Source organism: Nomascus leucogenys, chromosome 5 (assembly GCF_006542625.1).
Source record: "Nomascus leucogenys isolate Asia chromosome 5, Asia_NLE_v1, whole genome shotgun sequence".
NCBI classification, from domain to species: Eukaryota; Metazoa; Chordata; class Mammalia; order Primates; family Hylobatidae; genus Nomascus; species Nomascus leucogenys.
The window spans coordinates 86,090,732-86,116,283 of NC_044385.1; the positions used below are offsets into that span (position 1 = coordinate 86,090,732).

At 36.3% G+C, this 25,552-nt stretch overlaps 1 protein-coding gene across 4 annotated transcripts in view; it reads right to left on the bottom strand.

Annotated features, from left to right (window-relative positions):
- Positions 1–25,552, bottom strand: part of DIAPH3 (diaphanous related formin 3) — a 496,362-nt gene that overhangs the window by 427,679 nt on the left and 43,131 nt on the right. For 3 of the 4 annotated variants that reach the window (XM_012506844.2, XM_030813468.1, XM_030813467.1), the window contains one exon: positions 15,862–16,038. The exons of the other annotated variant lie outside the window; for it this stretch is intronic. In XM_012506844.2, coding sequence (XP_012362298.2) covers positions 15,862–16,038 — 177 coding nt within the window. The remainder of the gene's footprint in view (positions 1–15,861; positions 16,039–25,552) is intronic. 4 annotated transcript variants of the gene reach the window in all.

Here is a 25,552-nt window from a genome sequence, read left to right on the forward strand (position 1 = left end):
TATTATATAGTAGAGTAAGACATATTGATTTTCTTAATTTATGAACATAGGTAACATTATCCACAAAGAATTTCACTGGAAGAAAGTAATGAGATAGTTAGGGGATCATTGTTATAAAACGTGGGGGAATCTGAGAGCACTGGAAAATTCTGTTTTAAATTATTCACTTTATTTTTATTTTCAGGCTAATGGCCAAATATTACCCAGTCTCTTTAGTAAATTAAAATACTTAATATATACAGAATACCAAAAAACAGAAAGCCCTTTAGTTATGGCTGAAATTGAAATAAAATTTCAAGGTGAGTAGTAGAATTTTTTTAAAAGGCCTCTGCTTTCTTTTTGGAAAGACAACTTCATGATAACACCAGTTCATACACAAAAGTGGTTGTGATGGTTATTTTTGGGGGTTGGTTAATTTTAGGTGTGATGGTTAATTTTAGGTTAGTCTTCTGGCTTAAAGTATACCCGCATAGCTGGTAACGCATTATCTCTAGGTATGTCTTTCAGAAGAGATTGGCACTTGAATCAGTGGACTCTAAGTCAGTAAGGAAGATCCGCCCTCAGTGTGGGCAGGCACCATCTAATCAGCTGAAAGCCTGGATAGAACAAAAAGGCAGAAGAAAGGCTAAGTCTCCTTCTCTCTTCTGGAGCTGAGACAAACTTCTTCTGCCCTTGGACATCAGAACTCCAGGTTCTTCAACCTTTGGGCCCTGGGACTTCCACCAGTGGCACTCTCCCTGGAGTTCTCAGGCCTTAAAGCCACCTCAGCCTCCAACTGAGTTACACCAACAACTTCCCTGGTTTTGAAACTTGGGACCTTAACTGAGCCATGCTGCTGACTTTCCTGGTTCTCCAGCTTGCAGATAGCATACTGTAGGACTTCTTGCCCTTTATAATCATGTGAGCCAGTTCTCCTAATAAATCCCCTCTCATATAGACAGGCAGACATCCTATTGGTTCTGTTTCTCTGGAGAACTCTGACTAGTACAGTGATACATGCGGAATTAAGGGAGAAACCCAAAGTTCTCCTAGCTGCTTCCTCTGGTTTATCCACCTCTTTTGCCTAAATATGGCACTCGCCTTCCTGACAAAAGTATGATGACAGTCCTAGTATAAAAAACAAAAAGGAAACAAATAATACTTGCTCTAATTTCGATGTTGTCCCATGTAAATCTCTATTTAAATTTGATCCCCAATGTTGGAAGTAGGGCCTAGTGGGAGGTGTCTGGGTCATGGGTGCAGCTCCCTCATGAATAGATTAATGACCTCCCTGGGGTGGGGGCGATTGAGTTCTTGCCCTATTAATTCCCATGAGAGTAGGCTGTTTATAAGAGTTTGGAACCTCCCCACCACCTTCTCTCTTGCCTCCTCTCTCACCATGTGATCTCTACACACACCAGCTCTTTCTTGCCTTTCATCATGAGTGGAAGCTCCCTGAGGCCCTCGCCAAAAGCAGATGTTGGTCCCATGCTTCTTGTACAGCTTGCAGAACTGACAGCCAAATAAACCTCTTTTTTAAATTACTCAGCCTCAGGTATTCCTTTATGGCAACATAAAAATGGACTAAGACAATACTACAAAAGTTTGGAATCAATTACATAACACCCTAAACTTTTGTGGGATATCCACTAGGCATGTAACTTCATCTAACAGGTCATTCTCCATATGTCCAGGAGGAAATGGCATTTGAAAGAGTAAGAAAAGCTCTGCCCTTTAAAAAAAGAAAAAAAAAAGAGAGAGAAATAAGGGGGCAGTAGAGAGAAAATATGCATGATAGCATGAAGGGTACGGTATTATTAGAATATATTTTGAATTTCTATTTATGGAGAACAAGGCTGAAAGAAGAAAACTCCATGAGGCAGTGGCACTTAACTTCTGAGGGTCACGAAGTCCTTAGAAAATTTATTGGGAGCTTTTTTTCCTAAAAAACGCATATCCATATTTTATGTTGCAGTTCCAGGAGGGTTAAGCATCTCCCAAGGCTATCTAAGAAACTAGACTTGGTGAAGGTCAGTGGGGGAGAAGTGAGCAAGTCATCATTTTTTATGTTTCTTAGTTTATATTTCCTCAAAATTATCATGTTGTATCTCCATTATCTAAGGTCAGGTTCCCTTAAAAGCAGAGCCTGAAACAGGGATTCAGGTGCAGGTGGGGCTGCTCTCAGGATAAGAAAGTAAAGGAGGTAAGACAGAAGAGGAAAAAAGACATACTAAAGGTGGCCTCTGGTGGATTCTCACTTCACCCTGAGATGCACCACAGTCAGGACAGCCTGGTAGCAGAAACCAGCCTCAACAACCTCAAGTTAGTCATCAGCTGCAGAATCCTAGTTCTGATGAGGGCAAATCTCTGGAGAAAGGGGCATCTATAAGCCATTAGAAGCCAACACTCATCACCTGGGGCATGGGTGCACCAGCCTGGTAAAAAGGAGCTGGGAGGGGGTACCAACAGTACCCACTATACCATCTGAAAATAATTTACTTGATATTAAAATAAGACTTCTTTCAAATTGAACAGAATAAATATAGAAACACATATAGCTGACCTTAAAAAAAAAGGCAATATAAACTATTGTGTATTAACTCTTCCTTCCATTCAAACACAGGTCAGTAAAACATGCTGTTTTACTGTGCTACCACACTGCATAGGTACAAAATGACAATGCAGACACAGATTGTAAAACAGCTCTAAAATGGCCGTTTACCTCAATATATCAGCATGCTGATATATGTATGTATCTCATTAAATATCTATTATAGGTAAAATACTGAACAAGAAATACAAGGAAAACATAAATACATAAGGCTCAGTGAGTAATCTGAATGAGGTTAAAATTTCCATGGATATATGAAATAAATCTCTATCCTTTTAAATGGAAAAATCTTATCAACTGGCTATTGGGCTGAATATATCTCATTCAAAAACATCATTTGCCAAGTCACCTATTCAAAATTTTAATCTCTCTGAAGAGCATATTATTGTTTTTGATGTTAAAGTTCTATTAATATGTTAGTAATATACATTATGAATTATCTCATTCATTGTACTCCTTAATATACAGATGCTCAACTTACAATGGGGTTATGTCCCAAAAAAGCCATTAAAAATTGAAATGCAGAAATGCAGTTAATACACCTAACCAACTGCATGTCACAGCTCAGCCTAGCCTCCCTTAAACATGCTCAGAACACTTACATTGGCCTACAGTTGGACAAAATAATCTAACACAAATGCTATTTTATAATAACATTTTGAATACACAGATGCACATTTTGTAGACATAGTGGGATGTGAACACACAAAGCACAATATCCAAAAAATGCTGGGGACACAGTACAGTCAGTCGTTCAGCCTAATGATTGCATGGCTGACAGGCGAGCTGCAGTTCTCAGTTGCTGCCCCACATCACAAGAGAGTGTCAAACTGCATATAGCTAGCCCAGGAAAAAGATCAAAATTCAAAATTCAAAGTACAGTCTCTACCGAATGCATGTTGCTTTCACCACTGTAAAGTCGAAAAATTATTAAATCGAACCGCTATATGTTGGGGACCACTCGAAACAGAGTTGCAACATCAAAAAAATAGTTTCCCTTTGGCCAATTACTTTCTAATTAAAATCTATACCTAAACAGAATCATTGTGCTTATCTCACTAGCACTAGGAACAGATTTCAGAAGTAGAATACTCGGAAAATTTTTTTTTCATTCTATACATGGGAACACAGCTATGTCATCCAAAAAGACTAGAATTAAAAAGACCAAATTAATGTGGTACCAGAAAGTAAGGGAAGGAAGGAAGGAAGGAAGGAAGGAAGGAAGGAAGGAAAAAGAAAAGAAAGAAGGCCAGCCAAAAGGACATGAGCCAAACTGCAAGAGCTGTTAAGTGGCCAAAACTAGAACAATTTTAAAAATAAAATGATAGTATTAGATTATAACCTAAAAAGCAAAATAAATTGAGGAGATACTTTAAGACTGTGCAGATATCCTTTTTCTCCTTCATTATAGAGGGAAAATACTAACTTTAGAAGGGAAGAAGCTGGCAGATGCCACCTTAACAAAGTTGTCCAGGCTAACACCACAAATAATAGGACATACTGATATTTCGAACCTCCAGCTATGATATAATGAGAAGGGTGATCACCTCTGTGGTATTTATCCCAAAATATATCTCAATCTAATCACAAGGAAAAAAAAGTCAGGCAAACCCAAATTGAGAGCACCCTACAAAATAACTAACCATAACTCTTCAAAAGTATCAAGGTCATAAAAGATAAGGAACTGTCATTGACTGGAGGAGACATGACAAATAAATGCAAGATGTAATCCTGGATTAGATCCTGGAAGAATAAAAAAAGGACATGGGTGGGAAAACTGGCAAAATCTGAAGCAAGTCTGTAGTTTAGTTAGCAATACTGTCTCAGTATTCAATTCTTAGTTTTAATAATTGTACTAATGTTATATAAGATGTAAACATTAGAGGTAGTTCGGTGAAAGGTATACAAGAATTCTCTATACTATTTTTGCAATTCTTCTATAAGTCTAAAATTATTTCAAAATAAAGAGTTATTTTAAAAGACTAAATTGAAATATTTTAATAGAACTTTTTATAAATAACTTGGGATAAAAAAAGAAAAACAGAACATCATTATTAAAAAAAAAAAGATTTTTTTATATCCCCTAAATAAAAAGAAGAGGTTTGTAGAATATTCGACTATAGCAAATACACACTGAATTGAGGGAGGAAAGGAAACTAAGGTAACCACAATCAAGACAAATCCAAGGGTCCTGAGAGGAAGGGTTAAGTAGGTCAGACATAGGTAACAGAATTCCATTCAAAACACAAACTTCTCCAACTGTTTACATTTCCTCCTATTTTCATTCCAAACCTGCTCTATGCACTGACCTTCTCCCCCATTCTCCCAGAACCATTTTACAAAGACCTCTAGTACTCCTGTAATCTTAAACTACGGTCAAATTCTTGAGCCAGGCACTGTGCTAAACATTTATAAGCATTACTTAATTAATCCTCAGTAATTTGAGGTATGTCCTCTTTATTGAGGAGAGAGCTGAGGTTTAGGAAATTTCTGTAAGTTGACCATGGTTCTTTAACTTAGATCTAAACTCTGTTCTATCTTATCTCCCTCATTCTTATTTCCATATTATTTATCTATGTTATCATCTAAAGTCCGATTTCCTTGGGGCTAGTAACATCTGACTGAACACTTCCACTGCCATCAACTTTGGTTGATTCCTCTGACACTCCACACCTTGCTATCACCCACAATGGCCCTAAAGCAAGCTTGTCCAGCTTGCACCCAGGACGGTTCTGAATGCGGCCCAACATAAATTCAAACACTTTCTTAAACCACCATGAGATATTTTTGTGAATTTTTTTTTTTTTTTTTAGCTCATCAGCTATCAAAAGTGTTAGTGTATTTTAGTTGTGGTCCAAGACAAGTCTTCTTCCAGTGTGGCCCAGGGAAGCCAAAAGATTGGGCACCCCTGCCCTATAGTGTCCTTGGCTTCCTCGCCAATGCAACCTTCACTTCCACTGTTCTCAGCTACAGTCCTAATGACCACACCTGGACCTTTTCGTTATCTAAAAGGTCTCCACCACCACAGTCATCATCAGAATCTCCATAATCCTTATCTCTGACCTCAATCTTCCATCTTGCCACTTCTCCCACTCCCAAACCACCTTTTTCTTGGCCCCAATAAAAACCTCCAGTTTCTTAACCCTTCCATTTTCTTCCAATGCAGGCCACTGTTGATTTATCAATTCTTACAACATTTATGGCAAATCCTACTAGTCTCTCTCTTTTCACATTTCATACGGTACTTATTTCAAACCTTAGCTATTTTCAGGAACTATGAAACTACTACTTCTGCCTATCACTCTCAGTAAATAAATTTCAATTCCCTATATGAAAAGAAAGCTATAATTCCATTTCCTGCTGTTTTACCATTTTATTTGCACACTACTATCTTTCCCTACCCAATCAATGCATTTATCCAAAGACATTCCTGTTCATTTATGCTCGAGATCCCCTTTCCTCCCACCTCAAGAAAGGGCATTACACATCTATTATCCTCTTCTATTTTATTTCACTAAATTCTCTCAGTTGGTTGAGTATCAGTATATAAGCAAGTTAATCTTTAATGGATTAAAATTAAAAAAACTTCCCTCAACTCTGGCTCTTTATATGTAACTCTTTTCTCCCTCACCGATAACATTTAATAGAAATATTTCTATACTTGCTGCCTCTTTCACCGTGCATGGAACACAGTAGTCACTTTTTAAATATTTGCTAAGTAAAGAAGACATCAGAAAAGTTCTCAAATAGAATTTGCTCATCGTATTTTAAGACAAACATATGAGATGCAGGTAAGCTTCTGGGAGATGGAACTGAAGCTGGAGATCATACAGCCCCAGACTAGAACACTGAGCAACTGCTGTTCCTAAGAAGGTTCTCAAGAATCTTCAGATAACAGTTACGGGAATGAGTTCCAACTCTGGAGGTAGAAATCTTCAGGTCGTGGCACTGACACAAAAATGGCCAAGCTAAAATCCATCACTTTTTCAGGGAACACTAGCAGAACCACACTAAACCTCAGTGACCTAGAACCGAGTCAATATAACGACTGACCCCTGCCAAGTAGTACCTGGTTGAGGAATGAATGGGGTCAAGGTCCCTTCCAGACTCACTTCATCATCCGTTCCACACTTCCAAACTTGTGACCTTGTGTGGTGCTGTGTCCATCCAGAATGAAAGCATACACCTATTCTGTAACTTGCGCAAGGACACCAAATTAGTCAGCAGCAGCCCTGACCTGGAAACCAGGTCAACTGAGCAACTTTTAAGATATTCCCAAAGAGTCTTCCTACAAGTTGCATGGGGCCAGAAGTTCCCACACACCAGCAAATTGCCAGTTTGCTACTGTTTTTAGGGACCCTAACTCCCTACTAGACTGATTTTTTAAAAATAGTACCAAATAAATATTTTTCACATTTCATTGGCAAAACTGAGGTGGGGGGGAAATATGTAATTTAGTACCTGTGCACACACATGCAACTCGTTGGAGCACTAAGGCACAATCAAGCAGAGAACAGCAATGAGAGAGTGGACATTTTTCCAACTGAATTACACACGTTAGACTCAATATTTTCATTCATGGCTGTGGATTTTACAAGACAGCATGCTCATTAAATTTACATACATCAAGTTGAGTGGGACAGTTAACACCACAGAGAGTCAGATTAAATTTAAAATGATTGACTATTTGCAGAATTAAGTGAATATATACAAGCACCAAGTTGCTGAAGATGGTCAGGTGGAAGGATATTCAACCAAAAAGGAAAAACACTACAGACAGGCAGAGCATGACTAGCATTACAAAATGGATACGGGAAATACAGTATTACAATGAACCAATAAGCATAATATTGGAAGATAAAAATTAGAAGCACTGCAATAGCAAAACCAAACATTTATTCCTATTAAGTCAACAGCAATCATCTAATTTCAATAACATTATGTTTTGTTTTAGGGGTTAAAGCCAACATAATTATTCTTGGTAGCAGTCTCTGTTTTGCTAGCATTATGTTATTAAAGCCACAAATTGGTTAAGCATCTTAAGAGGTCCAAAATGATCCCCTAATTCCCTCTCTTGCGACAGAGCTCAACATCATATAACCACAATTTTATCCAGAGTTCTGCTAAAAGTGTAATTTTGTTCTTAACTACATTTGAATTCATCTTTGACATCACACAATATCAAATGGTCAAGCTTTTCATTACACTAAGGTTTTTACTACCATGAATGGCTTAGTGCCAAATAGAAAAACAGAAGATTTCATGACCTCATTCAAGGTCATTATACACTGTTGAATAGGGCAGACTAAATGAATCGTATCTAGTTCTGCAATTTAATAAATTTTACTGGTTTAGACATAATTAGAAAACTAAAAGATAAATACTACCAAGAACCTGGAACTTAGAATTAACTTTATTACTACTTTTCTATATTCAAGATGTCTATAAATAACATTGAAGCTATAAAATAGCTTTAAACAGCTATAAAATCTTTTGCCTATCAGCTTTACTATGTCCTTATATAAACCTTTAAATAATCATTTTTAACATAAATGTGATTATTTAAAAGTTATATTTTTTGGTTTTACCAATAGTGGGGTTGAATTTCCACTGTACTATCCAGTAAACACTGGATTACTCAATTCCCATTAAAATTAAAAGAAAGTCAGATGGCTAGCTCATTAATAGAACAGCAGCCAAAGAATGACATTTACCCAGAGATTGATAATGAACTCATAAACACTATTTTTTGGCCAAATATTCTAACTGGAGAATATGAGAAGAGTGTAAACCATCTTAATTGAAAAACAAATTTCAGTTTATCCTAATGCAGTATCAAGGAACACACACACACACACACACGACAAGAAAAAAAGAAATTTAAATATCACTTTTCTTTCATATACTGTAAATTTTAGCAGAACAGACAAGAAGTGAGCTGAATATTCAGAAAGTTGCACAACTCTGATTTATTCTGGAATGTAACCTTGCCAGAATTGTTCAAGTGTATGCATAAGCACCTACAATCACAAACAACTGCTGTGTAATCCTGCAGATAAGAACACCACCAGTGATTGGCCAGACGCGGTGGCTCAGGCCAGTAATCCCAGCACTTTGGGAGGCCAAGGCAGGTGGTTCACGAGGGTCAGGAGATGGAGACCATTCTGGCTAACACAGTGAAACCCCATCTCTGCTAAAAATACAAAAAAAATAGCCAGGAGTGGTGGTGGGCACCTGTAGTCCCAGCTACTCGGGAGGCTGGGGCAGGAGAATGGCGTGAACCCAGGAGGCGGAGCTTGCACTGAGCTGAGATCGCGCCACTATACTGCATCCAGCCTGGGCAACAGAGGGAGACTCCATATCCAAAAAAAAAAAACTGCCAGTGATGAAAAAGGATTTTCATTCATATATTTGTTTTTCAACTTTTCTAAGTAAATGACAATTTCTTCATAAATTTACATAAAGGATAAAATGGTCATTTGACTTAAGATACAACTTTTTTCTTAAGGCCAACTTTTCTACAGAAGAAAATATGACTGAGAAAAGGCCTTCACAGGTATACACAAATAATTGCCTGCACAGCTCCTAATTGGCGAAACAGCATGCTGAAATATTACCATAACATTTACCCCTTTAAAATTCCTCCCTCTAACCATTTTATTGGTGCTACAAAATCCCACCAGGCAAAATCCAATACACCTAAATCATTTATTTTCTCATTTATCTGGATCTAAAAGAAACAACTAAACATTGACATTATCCCCCTGACAAACACAACCCATGACTCAACTTGATAATTGCCTTGAACTACTATACTTCTCTCCCTCTTCCTCTTCATACTTGGATTATTATTTGGATTGCTTTTAAACCACCTTTCCCTGAATTTTTCAATTTCTACCCAATGGAGAGGGAAAAGAGTGACAAGTAATAAATCAGAACAAAGCATTCCCACAGAACCTCTCTCATTTTATCTAGTCAAGCCTTAATATACTTTTTTAGTTTGTAAGAAATAGAAAATGTTCACGATATAGGAAAGTAGATTTGTAAAGAATACTAATACTTGAAACAAGCTGCTGGTAGGAATCTGTAGCAGTCAATAAACACTTAAGAGAATTAACACAAAGGGGTCTTTATTGGTTTTTCTTTTCATTCAGACTCCTGGTTGACCCTTAAGATATTCCTTGCACACTCAATACAATAGGCATTCATTTATTTGACCAAAGTAATAGCTATGCGTAAATCTTTAACACCAAGAATTAAAGAGACTAAAGAAAGAAAATTGTCATTAGTATGTACCCTAAGAGTGGCAATATGGAATAAGTTTAGCAAGATGAACCCTCCCCACCTCTATACTGAAAATATCAAAAGAACATGGTTACATCTGATTTTTATCGGTTCACTTGAGCTCTTCTTTTCTCCTCTGGAAAAACAGCTCTTAGATATTAAGGTTTATTATACAGTCGTGGTGACTAAGACAACAGACATAAATGCAGAACTAGACAAACCAACTGACGGACAAAAATCAAACCTCAGAAACAAACCCACATGTGCAAAAACTTGATCTATAACATTAGAGATATTACAAATCATAAAAAAGAATGAACTATTCAAATAAATGCTGCTGGAAAAACTATGTGGAAAAAAATTGGATCCACAGCTCAAATCAGGCATAGAGATATATATTTCTAATAATTTTAAATGAAAATATGAGAATAGGTTTATGATGTCAGGATAGATTTCTTCAATAATATACAAAAAGGACAAACCATAAAACGTTTGATAAATCTGACCACAATTTTACATTTTTATACTTCAGCTCCCCTTTCCCCCTAACAAAAGTAAAAAGACAAGACTCGGACTAGGACAAGATACTTGCAACACATATAAACTGAACACATGAGTATTATTCTGGCTATATGGGAAATTCTACAAATCAATATGAACAAGATGGAAATCTCAAACAACAAAATGGGCAAAAATATAAACAGAAAATTCACAGAAGAGTAAAGCAAAGGGCCAATAAGCATGTGAAAAGACGTTCGGACACATTTATAATCAGAAAAATATAAATCCTTTAGTATGAGATATCCTGTTTACATTTGTTTACTTGCAAAACTTAAAAAGTCTAATACTAATGCAAACAGGGATGTTCTACAAATTAACCAGCCTGCCATCTTCAAAACTTTCAAATTCATAAAATACAAGGAAACATAGGAACTATTCCAGACTGAAGAAGATTTTAAAAACATAACTGAATGCAACATATGATTCTGAACTAGATTCTTTTGCTATAAAGAGCATATTGGTACTATTGGTAAAACTTTAATAGTGTCTGAGGTAGAAATTGATCAGTGTTAACTTTCTGATTTTGGTGGCTATATTGTGGTTATATAGAAGGAAGTCCTTACTTGTAGAAAATATACACTGAAGTATTAGAGGATTATGGGGCATTGAATCAGCAATTTACCATCAAATATCTCAGAAGAAAAAAGGTTTTGTTCCGTACAACTGTATTCTTATACAGAGAAAAAAAAAAAAAGGAAACTTTCTTTAGTGTATGGGAGCAAAACTATTGGATTCAGGGTACTGTTCACCTCAGGGAAAAAAAGAAGATAAAACCGGGAATTAGAGAATTACACAAGGGAGTTTACTTATATCCGTGGTGGTATTTTTTATATTATGTTCTATACTTTTTGTATGCCTGAAATACTGTATAATTTAAAAAAACACTGCAGGACAAAATTAGATTCCACTCTATGTTATACACGGAAAATTGTTTCAAAGTCAAATATTAATGCCTTTGGTATTACCTAAACCAGGTTTCCCATGCTGAAAAGCCAATATATGTATTAGATAGTAGGTCATCTAAGTTCTTACTACCAGGACACACTTCAAAGATATGCTTAAGAGATGACGATGGCATTTTATAAATGTGCTTTCTCCTACATTACAAAAAAGCCAGATAAACATCTTCCCAATAAAAGAATAGAACATCACTATTCATACTTAAGTACTTCGTGCAATTTTATCAGGTCATTTTTTCTACACTTACAACAATTCTAGACAGGAAGTCCAGAATTTAAATAATTTTTGTCAGAATGATACTGATATCACTGGCACTCATTTAATGCCTGTTAATGATAGCATCCTGATAGATGAGCTTTCTTGCATAGCTTTCATTCTCTCAACCAATAGTGAAAATAAGAAAAGGTATGAATGCATGAGAAAAGCTATCTTCCATTCATTATTTTAATGTTTTTGTGTTATTGGGCTGACTAGCAATTAAAGCTAATCTCCATCTAAGTATAGTGTCTAAGGTGAAGAGAAATATAGTATCCTAGAAATCTTAAGCTAGGAAGCTGCACTTAACAGACATTTATTTGGAATGATAAACCAATGGATGATACTGCATGGATATAATCTAATGGGAAGACAGATATCTAAAAAGTGAAAAGTAAAAAAAAAGAATGAATTTCACAATAGACTCATACTCAAGCAGTTCTGAGAGGCAGGTTTAAGGAATCCTTAACTCAGAGAGCACATGCGAAGATAATTAAAGAAGACTAATGTATACACTAAGATTTAAAATATGTATAAGGCCAGGTGCGGTGGCTCACATCTGTAATCCCAGCACTTTGGGAGGCTGAGGCGGGTGGATCACTTGAGGTCAGGAGTTCGAGACCAGCCTGGCCAACATCGTGAAACCCCATCTCTACCAAAAATATAAAAATTAGCTGGCATGGTGGTATGTGCCTGTAGTCCCCGCTACTCGGGAGGCTGAAGCAGGGATTGCTTGAACCTGGGAGATGGAAGTTACAATAAGCCAAGAGCATGCCACTGCACTCCAGCCTGGGTGACACAGGAAGACTCCGTCTCGAAAAAAAAATAAAAATTAAAAAATGAAGTGTAAGAAGTCTCTAACAGAGGCATGGAGGGAGATAAATGGCAGAGAACACTGCAATATCCTAGATAAAAGGTCATGAAAGCTTGAACTAAAGCAGGAGGGAAATAAAATTTAGAGCTAATGAGGATAGAGAAGTAAATGGATGTGACTGATGCCTTAATGAGATCAACTATGACTCCCAAGTATGACTTCAGTGTGGACTTCTGAGATAGGAAAATAAGAGTGAAGCAGAAATTTTGGTGAGTGGGTGTGTGTGTGTTGGGGGGAGGTGTGTGTGTATTTAAGAAATACGATGAGTTCACTTTCTGATGTGTTGAGGTTCAGCATCTTTTAGAGAGCTGGATTATAACTGCTCTTCTGTAGAAGACATACCAAGGTGTCACAATATAAAAGATATTCTACAACATGAAAGAGCTCCAGTCCCCCAAAAGGAGTATGCAGAAAACTGAAGTGTATAAAGATAAGACTGAGAGGCAGAGGCAACACTGAGAGGAAGTAAAAGAACACATAGAAGGATATGGAGAGTAAACTGGAAAAAACTGGCCAGAGAGGAGGAAAATTAGGAAAAGTGAAGTGTGTGTCACAATGACACACACTTCTTTCACACGGTGTCTGACTGCCACAGATCAGTCAAGCCAACCAGGATTACTCACTTACAGAACTATAATAAATGTGTGTTGCTTTAAATCACAAAGTCCGTGGTAATTTGTTACAGCAGCAATAGGAAACTAATACAACACTCTAGGAAACCAATAGATACCTTAAGCCAGCAAGTGCTCATTCCTTCCCTCCCCTGACCCCAATCTAGTCTTGGAAGAGACAGATTCAGTCCAGAGAATAGGGAAGAATGGAAAAGCAAGATGGAGAAAGAGAAGAGGCCAACCGCATCCCCAACAATTGCCCCTACTGGAGACTAGAAATGCAATAAGCTTGAACAGGGGAAAAGGAGCAGCTTTCTTTGGGTGAAAATTAATTTATTTTAAGCTAGGGTTTGTATTATCTGAAACCAACAGGAAATCTCTGGAACCTACCTGGGACTTTTAACCAGGATCAGAAGAAAAATAAGCTCAGAGGGCTGATTTAAAGGTGCAACGGCTGGAATAAACTAGCCACTTCCAACTTACCTCTATCATGTTCACCTTGTTCAAAAAAAAAACTGCTTACCGGTATCTAAGAGTTCAGGAGTAATCACTGAAATTGACTTCAGAAACGTAAGTTGTAAATGTAGTGATGAACACAACCATTTCACATATCTAATAGTCACACAGAAACCAATATGGGCTTTCAGCTAGGATTTCAGCTTTCACCAAAAGACAAACGGGAAAAACCTCTAAGTATAACTAAAAATTCAACACCACTTTTAAGAATGCACACGGAAACTAGACTATTACCCAGAAACCGAGTAAATCAATTTCCCAAGTGAAATGAGTACGAATGTTGAAGTTATTACACTGTACTTCACATTCATTAAGTAATCAAGTCAGCACAGTCTTTCAAAGGACTGTCTTGAGGAGGGAAAAGAGGTGTTCTTCAAAACAAAGTTGTTACTTCATGTAAAAATTACTAAATACCTTTGATAATGATAAATAAGAACAATCATTTTAAAAATTGCACAATGCCAAAGCAAAGAACCTAGATGCAAACTTTAAATAGTATAAAGCCTCTGTAGGTACAAATGCCAAAAGGTTACCATGGCTGATTATTCAATGTTGCTTTCTCAAGAGAATTCTTATTAATAAAAATGTAACAGATATGTACAAGCCAAAAATCAGGCCAGTTTAAATCTAGCATTCTCCACAGACATAGAAATAGCTCTAAATTTGTCAAAAATATAGTACCCTGAGAAGTTTGAAAAATATCCTAATCCACATTTAAAGAAGGCAACAACACCCTTCAAAAGCCTTTCAGCTTCAGAATCAATAGCAGGTTTTCCCCACAGAGTATTGTAATATACTCAAGGAATCAGTAAGGGAAAGAAAGAATCTGTTCCTTATTTTTTAAAAAAGGGCTTAGTTGTAACTGTCTCATCCCTTAGCAAATTGGACAGCCCTGAGAAGGCAACAGTTTCATTTTATTTCTGCTGAGTTACTCCAGTGAGGGTTTGATCGCCAAAATCTAAAGCCAATAGGTAGACCGGCTTAAGGGTGAAAAAGTGATCTGGCCCAGTTATTTTAAAAGTATTCTGTAAATATTTCAAAAATGCTGATATTCATCTGACCTCTAAATAATATTAAAATTTATAGTATTAGCCCCCTCCCAGCTAAGAGTAACAGAAAACTAACATAAACTATATTCAGTACTTTCTAGGTAGTTGTACTTTTAACTTGTGGAAATAAAATGTGGCCTCCATAAATGTTTAATATCAATGGGCTACTTAGTCCACTTACTCAGACGGCACCCTCAATTATGATGAAATTTTTTAACCTAGTAGCCACAAGTGAACCACAAAAGTGTCATCCTGGAATCTCATGGATGGATAACTTAGGTGAGTAGTTCGATGTATAGTGCATGGATGGGAGAAAAGGGCACTTTATGATCTTGAGTCCTCAAAGACAGTACTGAAGAGAGTTACCTTCATATAAGCCTCATTAACAGAGGCAAAGGCTAACCAGAAAAAGTTAGGCACCCAGAAAAAGACTTAAAAGGTGAGTTCAAGCCTCCACAGATCTAAGTGTTGCAAAAAGAACCTGTTTATCCTAAAAACTAAGAAAAGAATAAAACAAGTTAGGTCTAAGATCCAGCCCATAACAATGCAAACAGTAGAGCACAGTGACTGTCATTTTAACATGGACTGGACTCAGACCACTTAGATCAGGGGTCCCCAACCCCTTTAGGAACTGGGCCACACAGGAGGAGATGAGCAGCAGGCCAGCCAGCTTTACCAGCTGAGCTCTGCCTCCTGTCAGATCAGCAGTGGCATTAGATTCTCATAGGAGCACAAACTCCATGGTGAACTGTGCATGCCCTTATGAGCATCTAACTAATGCCTGATGACGTGAGGTGGAAGAGTTTCATTCCAAAATCATCTCCACCACCCCCCAAACGCTCATGGAAAAATTGTCTTCCATAAAAATCAGTCCCTGGTGCCAAAAAGGGACTTAGATATCTACTCAAGACAAAAATATACCGTTCGATACTTTGGAGTATTTGTTTTCACATACTCTTTACGAAACCAAAACCTGGTATGTTGTTTTACTTCAGATTTCATATTTTTGTAATCCAAAAACTCTTTGTGGCTAAAGTGCTATCTTAAGTGACATCAAAAATTAGCCTATGGAATATGACTATCAATGCTTAGAGTTCCATTAACCTGAGCAAAAGCTAAGGTTTTTTCCTCAAACATTTCCTAAAGAATCAAAATTCTTACCATCATTTTTTCAAAAAGTTCTAAGAGTTCATTCTCTGACAGTGGCTTTGGAAAGTTCTCCATCATCTCTAAAGGTGCTGCTGAGCAATCACTGCTTGCAAATGTAGTCTTCAGGTTGGGAAGTGGAGGTCTCTCTTTCTTGCTCCCTGGAATTCTTATGCTGGCAAATTTGTCCAGCTACAAAGAAAGACAGAATGACACACGTGTAAGTATTTCCTTTCCCAACATTTATCTCATCTCAAAAATGAGAAAAACAAAGAGGGCCAATCATGTTATCATTGTGATTTCATCAAGAGGCATTCAGCATTGGAATATTTAAAATTAATAATAATAAAGAGTGGTGAAAATTTTTCAGTAACCATTCTATCTAAAGATTGAAGAGAGCTCAGACAACATTGAAAGATTCCTTCTAATCTTAAAACCACACATAGATTTGAGATTCTAATGACAGGTGACCTTCGCTTTATATATTAGCAAATTAAGCAGTTTAGAAAGATTACTTAGATAATTTAGTGTTGGTCCCAAACTAGTACTCAGTGTCCAATCTCCCACCCCCTCCTGGCCCCTTTGCCTATTGCCCTTTCCATAATGCATACTGTCTCTTGGAGTGGGGTGGGTGGGGAACATGATTTAGGAATTTTTAGGAATTGAATTCTACTTATAGGCCTGATAAACTATTTATCTTTGTTCAGGCTGGTCTGTATGTGAACTTCTTGAATATCTACAGGGCAAAATGGTTAAGGCCTTAAGAAATAAAGCTAGATTTTGTTTCAATGAGATTTCTTCTACAACTAGATAATCAAATAGCTTGCTGACATTCAAAAAAGCATAGATATTAGTTTACAAAGCTAATTATTCATTTATTCAAAATTGTTTGAATTTCACAAGTTCTATTGCTCACAAAGAACAAAGACTCATACATTTCATGACTAATACAATTTTTCAACCATCAAAAATGAAAAGTCTTAAGCTGAACCAGGCATCAAGAATAGAAGTATACTCAAACACAGTGATTCCATGACGTCTGATACCTCAAAGTTTCAATTTAAAAGGACAATTAAGTCACAGTATTGTTTATTCAATTCACTAAAGAAATAGGATTTCTTCAAATAATGAGACATAAAGATAAGTATTATCTTTCAAAATAGGTTTCTAAATTTACTATGAAGACAATGTCTAGGAAAAATACTATGTACTGCACTCATCCATGGTCTACCTAACATCACTTAAACATTAAAGTACTAAGAATACAGCTTCCTGTAGGACTTAGAAAGTTGTCATAAAACACCACTGCTCTCATTCTAACCACCAAAACAAACCAGAAAACGTATAAAGTTATACTTGCTGTTGTCATCAACCCAACAGAAAAATAAAGACCCAAAGAAACCTACAAGAATCAAATACCAGAAAATGACAAGCTGCTCTTATCCCTGACAAACAGTTGAGGAAGAAGAATAAGTTAAACAAGGGTAAAGAAAAGCCAGCCAAATATTTAAGGAAATATTGATAGCTGCATGGGTGCTGGCATTAGAATTTCAAGGAGCCCCACATGAAGCCCCAGCCATTTGTCAAGTCTACACCCACCTACCAACTCTTTCCCTAGTCTTCACCAACTGAATGGGGTAGTGAGCCAATGGCTCGGAGCAGAACAGGAAAGCTGTATGACTACTCCGTGAGGCATATGCAAACAGCTGCCCTCCAAAGGCCATAGACTAAGCAAAAGACTGGAGAGAAATCCCCATGACACATTCTGGACTTTGAAAGAGCAAGTCATAATGCCATCTAAAGGCTGGGGCAGGGTACTTGGTCAAAGAGATTTCCTGAAGAAACAGCCAGAAGTAGAACTGAAAACAGAAAGAGAACTCTACATTAACCCTAAAATGGGCATTTTTTTTCCTGAAAGGATATAATGAAGAGTGGACATTACACATGAGATGAATAATTTCAGCAGCAAAGTCACAGAAACTATTAAGGAAAGAAAAACGGATGAATTAGAAATAAAGAATAGATCAGAAATGAAGATTTTCTTAGATGAGCTTGACAGTAACCTGGACATAGCTGAGGAAGAATCAGTGAACCTAAACCCAGATCAATAGAAAGTTCCAAACTCAAACACAAACAAAATAATGAGATAGAAAAAAAATGAATACAATCTGTGATACAACATCAAATGTTGTAACACAAGTGTAACTGGGGTCCAGAAGCAGAAGAGAGAGTGGAAATGGTACAGAAGAAATATTTCAGAAGATAATGACTAAGAATTTTCCAAAATTGATTAAATATATATAACTCAATTCACAGATCCAAGAAGCTCAGCAAAACCCAAAAAGAATACAAAAGACACACACACACACACACACACACACCCCTACCTACCCCTAAGCACTTCATGGTCAAACTGCTGAAAGTTAAAAATAAACAGCAAACCATAAAAGTACAGCAAGAGAAACAAAAATACATTATATATACGAGAAAAAAATGATATGACAGCTAATTTCTCACCAGAAACAATGGTGGCAAAAGACAATGGAATGGCATCTTTAAAGTGTTGAAAGAAAGGTAGGGTTGACTCTTGAACAACACAGGGATTAGGGCAGTCAAAGTCCACATATAAATTTTGACTCCCAGAAACTTAACTACTTATAGCCTCCTGTTAATTGGAAACCTTACCAGTAACATAAACAGTCAATTAATACATTGTTGTATGTTAAACATATTTACTGTATTCTTACAATAAGTTAGAGAAAAGAAAATCTTATTAAAATCATAAGAGAAAATACATTTACAATACTGTGCTATATTTATCAATATTGTAAGTTTACATCATATAACAAGATGAATTTTCTGCTGAAATGGTGACCAACGCAGCTACAGACCTCAATCTACACAATTCACGTATCAAGCAATTCACCTTTTTCTTGTAATGTCATGAGTTTTCTCTGATTCTTGGGAGCACTTCAAGCATCACTATTGGCACTTTGTATGGGTCCCATGGTGTTACTCAGGGTTTATGGTATTGCACTAAACACGATGAAAAATACTCAAGAACTGCAAGATATCAGTTTTTACTGAAATACGCAATTTACTGGAGAGATTAACTGCTCAAGTGGAGATGATTAGTGTCACATGACATTTTAAGTAGGTACTCAACACACTTGAGCTCACCGGAATAGCAACCAGAGGTGACTACAACATTAATACAGTAATATAGTGTGTGGTACAGTTAATTTTATAAAGTTATAGTTTAATACTGCATCTTTACATTTGTTCACATTTCTCTTGACTGCAAATGGCACCATCTTTAGTTCATGTTTGTGTGAACTAAAGTCAGTAAGTTTTGATTAATTTTAACTTTTTTATAATAGATTTGTAAATGTTTTATGGTATTGAAAAAAGACTATTATTTAAATATATTCAAGACATATGTAACTTTTTCTTTTTTCGAGATTTCTAATCAGTTTGTCTGCAAGTTTTTTCAAATTATTGCAAATCTACAAAAATCTCCAATATATTTCTTTGAAAAAAACCTGTGTGTTAAGGGGACCTGGGCAGTTCAAATCAATGTTGTTCCAGGATCAGCTGTACTGTTATCCTGGGATTCTGTATACAGTGAAACTATCTTTCATAAGTAGAAGCAAAAGAAACACACTTTCAGACAAAAACTGAGATAACCTGTCTCCAGCAGACCTGTACTACAAAAAGTATAAAAGAATTTTTTCAGGCTGTAGGGAAGTGATACATATATAACTTTTTCTTAACTTGTTCTGGGATGAAATCCCAGATCTACAAAAAGAAATGAAGAGCAATCAACAGTTGTCTATTAGATGTTGGTGATACAAAGATAAATGAGCTATAAGACTTACCTTAAATAATTATCAAGTGGAGGAGACAAGCACATAAATAGGTAATTATATAGCTATACAGAAAATGTAGGAGGTATGTGAAATGTAATAGCAAAAAAGAGTGGCATCTAACTCACCACCATAAGCGTTTCCTACTCTGGAATAACTCAGAAACATAAAACTGTCTCCACATGAATATATGTCCAGAAGTTACTATCCCTATGTACATTTGTACCCTCATTACTGATGTTTGTTTAAAAAAAAAAAAAAATGAGAGAAACCAAAGAAACTGTTTTTAGGAAATGGGACTGGTTACCTATCTCCCAAGTCACTACTTCATTGCCATCATTTCTGTACAGATAATATCAATTCCTAAGCACAGAAACTATTCTGGCTCTTTACATACACACACACCCAAAAAAAACCCAGTGTAACTTAATTAATATGCCAAACTTATAATGAAGTGAAATTAAGCAAAACTTCATTAATGCAACATCAATATTACAAATGTAAACATGTCAATAAATGGGAATAATAAGCTTAAGCACTTCACAAGCTAATTTGTAAATGCATAACCTAATGGTTCTAACAGTGATAGAAGACATAAAATCTTAATTTTCGCCAAAAACCAAAACTTTTTTTAAAAAGAATCTCTAAAGTCATAAAAATTAACAATATTTTTACTAATATTTACTGAGCCTTTTCTATATGTCAAGCACCAGGCTAACAGCTTGAAATGCAGCATCAGGTTGAATACATTTGTTTAATCCTTAAAGTGAGGAAACTGCATGTCTAAAAAATAAAAGAACAAGCTCCAAAACACTTTTGTACCTAACAATTTCATAGTATTGAGCTCAAAAATAGGACAAAGGAAAAAAATCAGCCCTTAATGCTTTCAGGAGTAAAACTAGTAAAACGGTACTTGTATCAATAACATAATTTGTAAAAGTAATAACATTAATAATAAAATATAATTATCACACCTACCCCATATGCTTGGCACCTAAAACTCTGGGGAAAAGATAAATTTTACCCAAATTGAAAAATAAATTTGTACATTACCACTAGTATAGACGGATGAAGGCAAGATAGGAAAAATTAGCATTCCCCTCTTCTAGCTTCTAAATCCACAATGGTCAAAATAGTAATATGAGATACAAAAGGATCAATCAGTATTTCATATTTTCAATATAATGCTTTCTTTTCCCAGACAAGAAAGAATAAAAGAAAAAAATAAGGAAAGAACCATAAAAGAAAAATAAGCACAATCCTTCCTCCTATACTGGAATAGCAACTCGGATCTAATGAATACCTCAGGCTAAAAGTAAAAGCATTTCCGTGCCCTATTGAGCACTCCAGGTAGATTCTACAAAATCTGGGCCCTATAACAAAGCTAGGCGCAAAGTGAGCTTTACTATCAAATCATTTACACGTTTTAAAAGAAGTTTCATTTTTTAAAAGAGAGGTTACTATGATTCCATTCACACATGGAAAAATCACTCCTAATCTATCTGTGATGAAATTGCACACACAATTTGCTTAAACCAAGGTACAATAGAACACTTGAGCAAACTTTAAAAATACTTTTTACATAAAAATATGACCGGAATCCCCCTAATATTGACCATAAGTTGGTTATCTTGTATTTGGCAATTTGGCTGGGGGTTGTTTATGTGTGTGTATTACAATTTGTGCACTTTCTACTTCATGTAAAATTTTCATAATTTTATACGAAATTCTCCTCTTAAAATTGAGCAAGAAACACAACCCAGAGAGGTGAAGTATACAAACAATTTGCCTTTGTTGAAGAATTAGTTAAACATATGCAAGACTGAGGAGATTCTGTTATAATGCCATTTGGAGATGGTATACCACACTTCATTAATATGGCTTTGACTGTGTCTGGGGTATACTAAGTTTTATAAATTAACATCACTTATCTTCAGGGAAAGCTAAATGAGCACCCTACTGAGTATTATCTCATACTGAGTAATCACACTGATAATCAGTAATGACAGTTTAAATAAAATTAATTAAACAAAAAAAGGTTCAAAAAAAACTATCTGAATTTTTAGCTATAGTATATCACCGCAAAAGTGAAAACTCGGTGTTTAAGGTTTTCAGTATTACAACATTTTAAACACCAAAAGGCAAGTGATTTTTTAATTTAAAATAAAAGGAAAATATAATTAGTCATCTTACAATTTCACAAGTATGAAAAACTACATATGATCATAAACATACTTCATTAGAACCCAGAAGGGAGTAGAAATTTTCACGAAATCCAGGAGAATTATTAAGCAAACAAAAATTCCTTCTCATTATAGAATCAATTCTATCCAAATACATACTTGAAATACGGAATAAAATCTACTGCTTGAAATTCTCTATTTTCAGGCAATCTTACACTATGCTTAAGAGGGGGCAAAAACCTAACAGCTAACATAGCTTGGCTCTTTAGTTAACTTTATTACTAATCTGGGAACTTTGTGATTAAAAACAAGCAAGGTTCTGGAGTCTGACTTCACAATCCTGTCCAGCCACTTGCTTATTGTGTTACCACAACTAAGCTACTTAAACCTTCCATGATAGTACCCATCACAGAGAATTGTTAACAGGAAATAAAAGTACTATTCACTCTCATCTTTGGATTTAAAAGGCTGAAATGCCTTCCCTGACCACTTTATCTAAAGTAGCACGTGTACCCACCTCTTATCCGTCACAGCACACAGTACATTCTCTTCCTATGTCCTTTCACATGACTTACGAAAATCTGTAATTATCTCATTTATTTTGTAATTGTTAACTCTGTCTCTTTCCAACTAAAACGTTAAGTGCCATGCTAGACAAACCATCAACTGTTTTAATCACTGTGGCAGCCCATCTCTAAGATGGCCCCAGTGATCCTGATTTATGCAACCAATAGATATTGTGGAAATTATGGAGTGCAATTTTCAAGACTAGATCTTAAAAGACTTTACAGCTTTTGTTTTGCTCCTTCTTGGGAGTATGCCAGCTGCCAGATCATGAGAACACTCAAGAACTCCTAAGGGGAGGCAAAGAACATGACAAAGAACTGAGGGCTTCCGCTAAAAGATAAACAGGTTTCTTGCCAACAGCCATGTGAGTGAGCCATCTTGAAAGTCCTGGTCAAGCCTTCACATGACCATAGCTCCAGCCAACATTTTTACTGCAAACTCAAGGCAGACCCCAACCCAGAACTACCCAACTAAGCAACTACCAAATTCCTGACACACAGAAGTGGTATGAAATGATAAATGTTTGCTATTTTAAGTCACTAAGTTTTGGGGCAACTCGTTACATACCAACAGATAACGATTATAGTCACGTTGTGTATGCAGCCTATAGAACAGTACCTGATAGTTAGCAGTCAGTCAATTAATACTTGTTGAAGGTATAAATGAATGAGCAATTACTAGATGATAAAATATATAAAACATAGTTACCATCCCTATAGATGCTTACCATTTGAGAGAAAAATATACAATAAAGGATCATAATTTAAGGTAGAATATTGTAAATGCCCCCAAGAAAATAAGCCAAGTGAACTAGCAACAAGAATGAACGATTAATTCTAGAGTGGAGAAAAGTACCTTAAGAGGGGCTTTGGAATGGCAGTACAACAGGGAACTTGTGATGCTGATATGAAAATTATAGAACATGTTAACTGCTAAGCAGTATGTCTGCCTGTTCTATGGTCTTTATGTTTAAGCACTAGTGACATCACTGGTACAAAGATGTATCACCGTGGAGAGAAAAACCAACCATTCAATCTTTCAGGTATGATAAGCCGAGGCCAGTTTTAGGCCATAGACTTACCCAGGAACAATTCCTACCATCCAATCAACTGCATTCTGACTTCGATATTCCTCAATGTTACATATGGGCTTCTTCAGCTCTTAATTTGTATTTTACTGAAATTTATAAGAAGTTCTTTAGCCAGAGGCTTCTTTGAAAAGATGAAAACTTACTGTTCCCTCCCTACCAAAAAATACTTGATTATCTACTTATAATATTTTGTCCACACGTAGGTTTCACATAGTATTTTAATATTATTAAATGAAAAACAAATTTATGCTCTTAAAATTTCTTCAATTGCTTGAAAATAAGTTACAACATGCAATATGTGTTCTAAAGCCAGCTGTCATGCCATGGAGCAGTGTTTGGAGATGCCTGCACAGGGAAGAACCGAGGCCTCCCCGCACCAATTAGCACCCACTTGCCAGTCATGAGTGAGCCACTTTGGAAATAGATACTCCAGCCCCATCAAGGCTGCAAATGATTATAATCTCATGAAAGACCTCAAAACAGAACCATCCTATAAGCTGTTTCCAAATTTTTGATGCAAGAAACTGAAATATCAAGTGTTTATTATTGTTTGAAGCTGCCGAGTTTTGAGAAATATTATATAGCAATAGATAATTACAGAGCTCCTCATAGAATACTTTTAAATGCCTAAAATATATATGAACTAAAGTAAAATGAGGTTATAAAAATATTAATAAATTTTAATATATCAATAAATGTTCTTCACTATTGCATTAAATAACAAAGGTAATGACAAGTCTAATTTCAACATATTGTCAAATGTAAACCATATTTTGAAATATCTTCAGTAACTACTGTGCTTTGAAAATATCTGATTTCTGTTGGTGATAAAGTCACAGGCCAAATACTACTGTGGGTTTTTCTGGCATGCTGATAGGTGTTTTTTTCCTATATGCATAACTGAAAGAAATACTAAATTTCATTTACAGATTAAAGAAAATAAAGATTTAATTTTTTCTTCAAGGACACCATGAATTCCACCAAGACCCCTTGGTGGTCCATGGACCACAAGCTAAGAACCCCTGGTAGGTGGATACAGAACGATAGCAGAAATTGTGGTGGAAAAGAAGAAAGTAACTCAAGTTCCAATGCCTTCAGTGAATCAGTGGGAGGGACTAGAAGACCTACAGTTGAGACCACCAACAAGGAGGAACCAACAGGTTGTATACTCTGATGGTTTATGCTTCAAAGAGAGCTGGAAGCTTTTGAAGTAAGAAGCCACCAGGAAAATAAAGCCATCAAAGAACATCCAGGTTTCAACTACAGCAAGGAGGAAAGAGAACATTCAAAGAAGATGACAGACTTCGAGTTCCAAAGGGCAAAGTAGGAGGGTTTGGGAAGCCTGGAGGACTTGAGAGATAATATCAGATCAGAAGAATGAATGGACCTGAATAGTGAGAGAAGCAAAGGGGTGCTTACTGATGATATGAACTGATTATGACTCAGCTCTGCTGAAAGGTGATTTGAATTGTGATAACCATAATGAAAATTAATAAAGACATAATTCAAAGCATGTGGATTACACCTCCTTAATTCATCTTCTCTCTGTCCCTACTGTCACTAGCTCAGGCCACTTCTAACCTGCCTCCTAGCCTTCTAACCTGCCTCCATCTCTTCACTGCCCTCTCCCCCTACCATGCTATAGCAATTCTCTACCCCAACACCATTCAATCTCCTGAAAATGCAAATCTGATCATGCCCCTCACTCCTGTGGTTAAACTCTTTCAGTAGCCCCTCGTTACTCAAAGGATGACATTCTTGGCTCAAAGGTCCATCTTGATCTGAACATATTTCCTCTCTAGACAATCTCTTCACCACTCCACCACCTTACACTGTATGATCTAGAGATAATGAACAACCTAGAGTCTCCTAAACATGCACAGGCTGTTCCTTGTGCCTAAAACCTACCCACACCTCATACCCCATCCCCTTACCTGGCTAATTTCAACTCAATCTTCAGCTCTCAACTTAAACTACAGCTAATGTAAGAGCCCATTTTG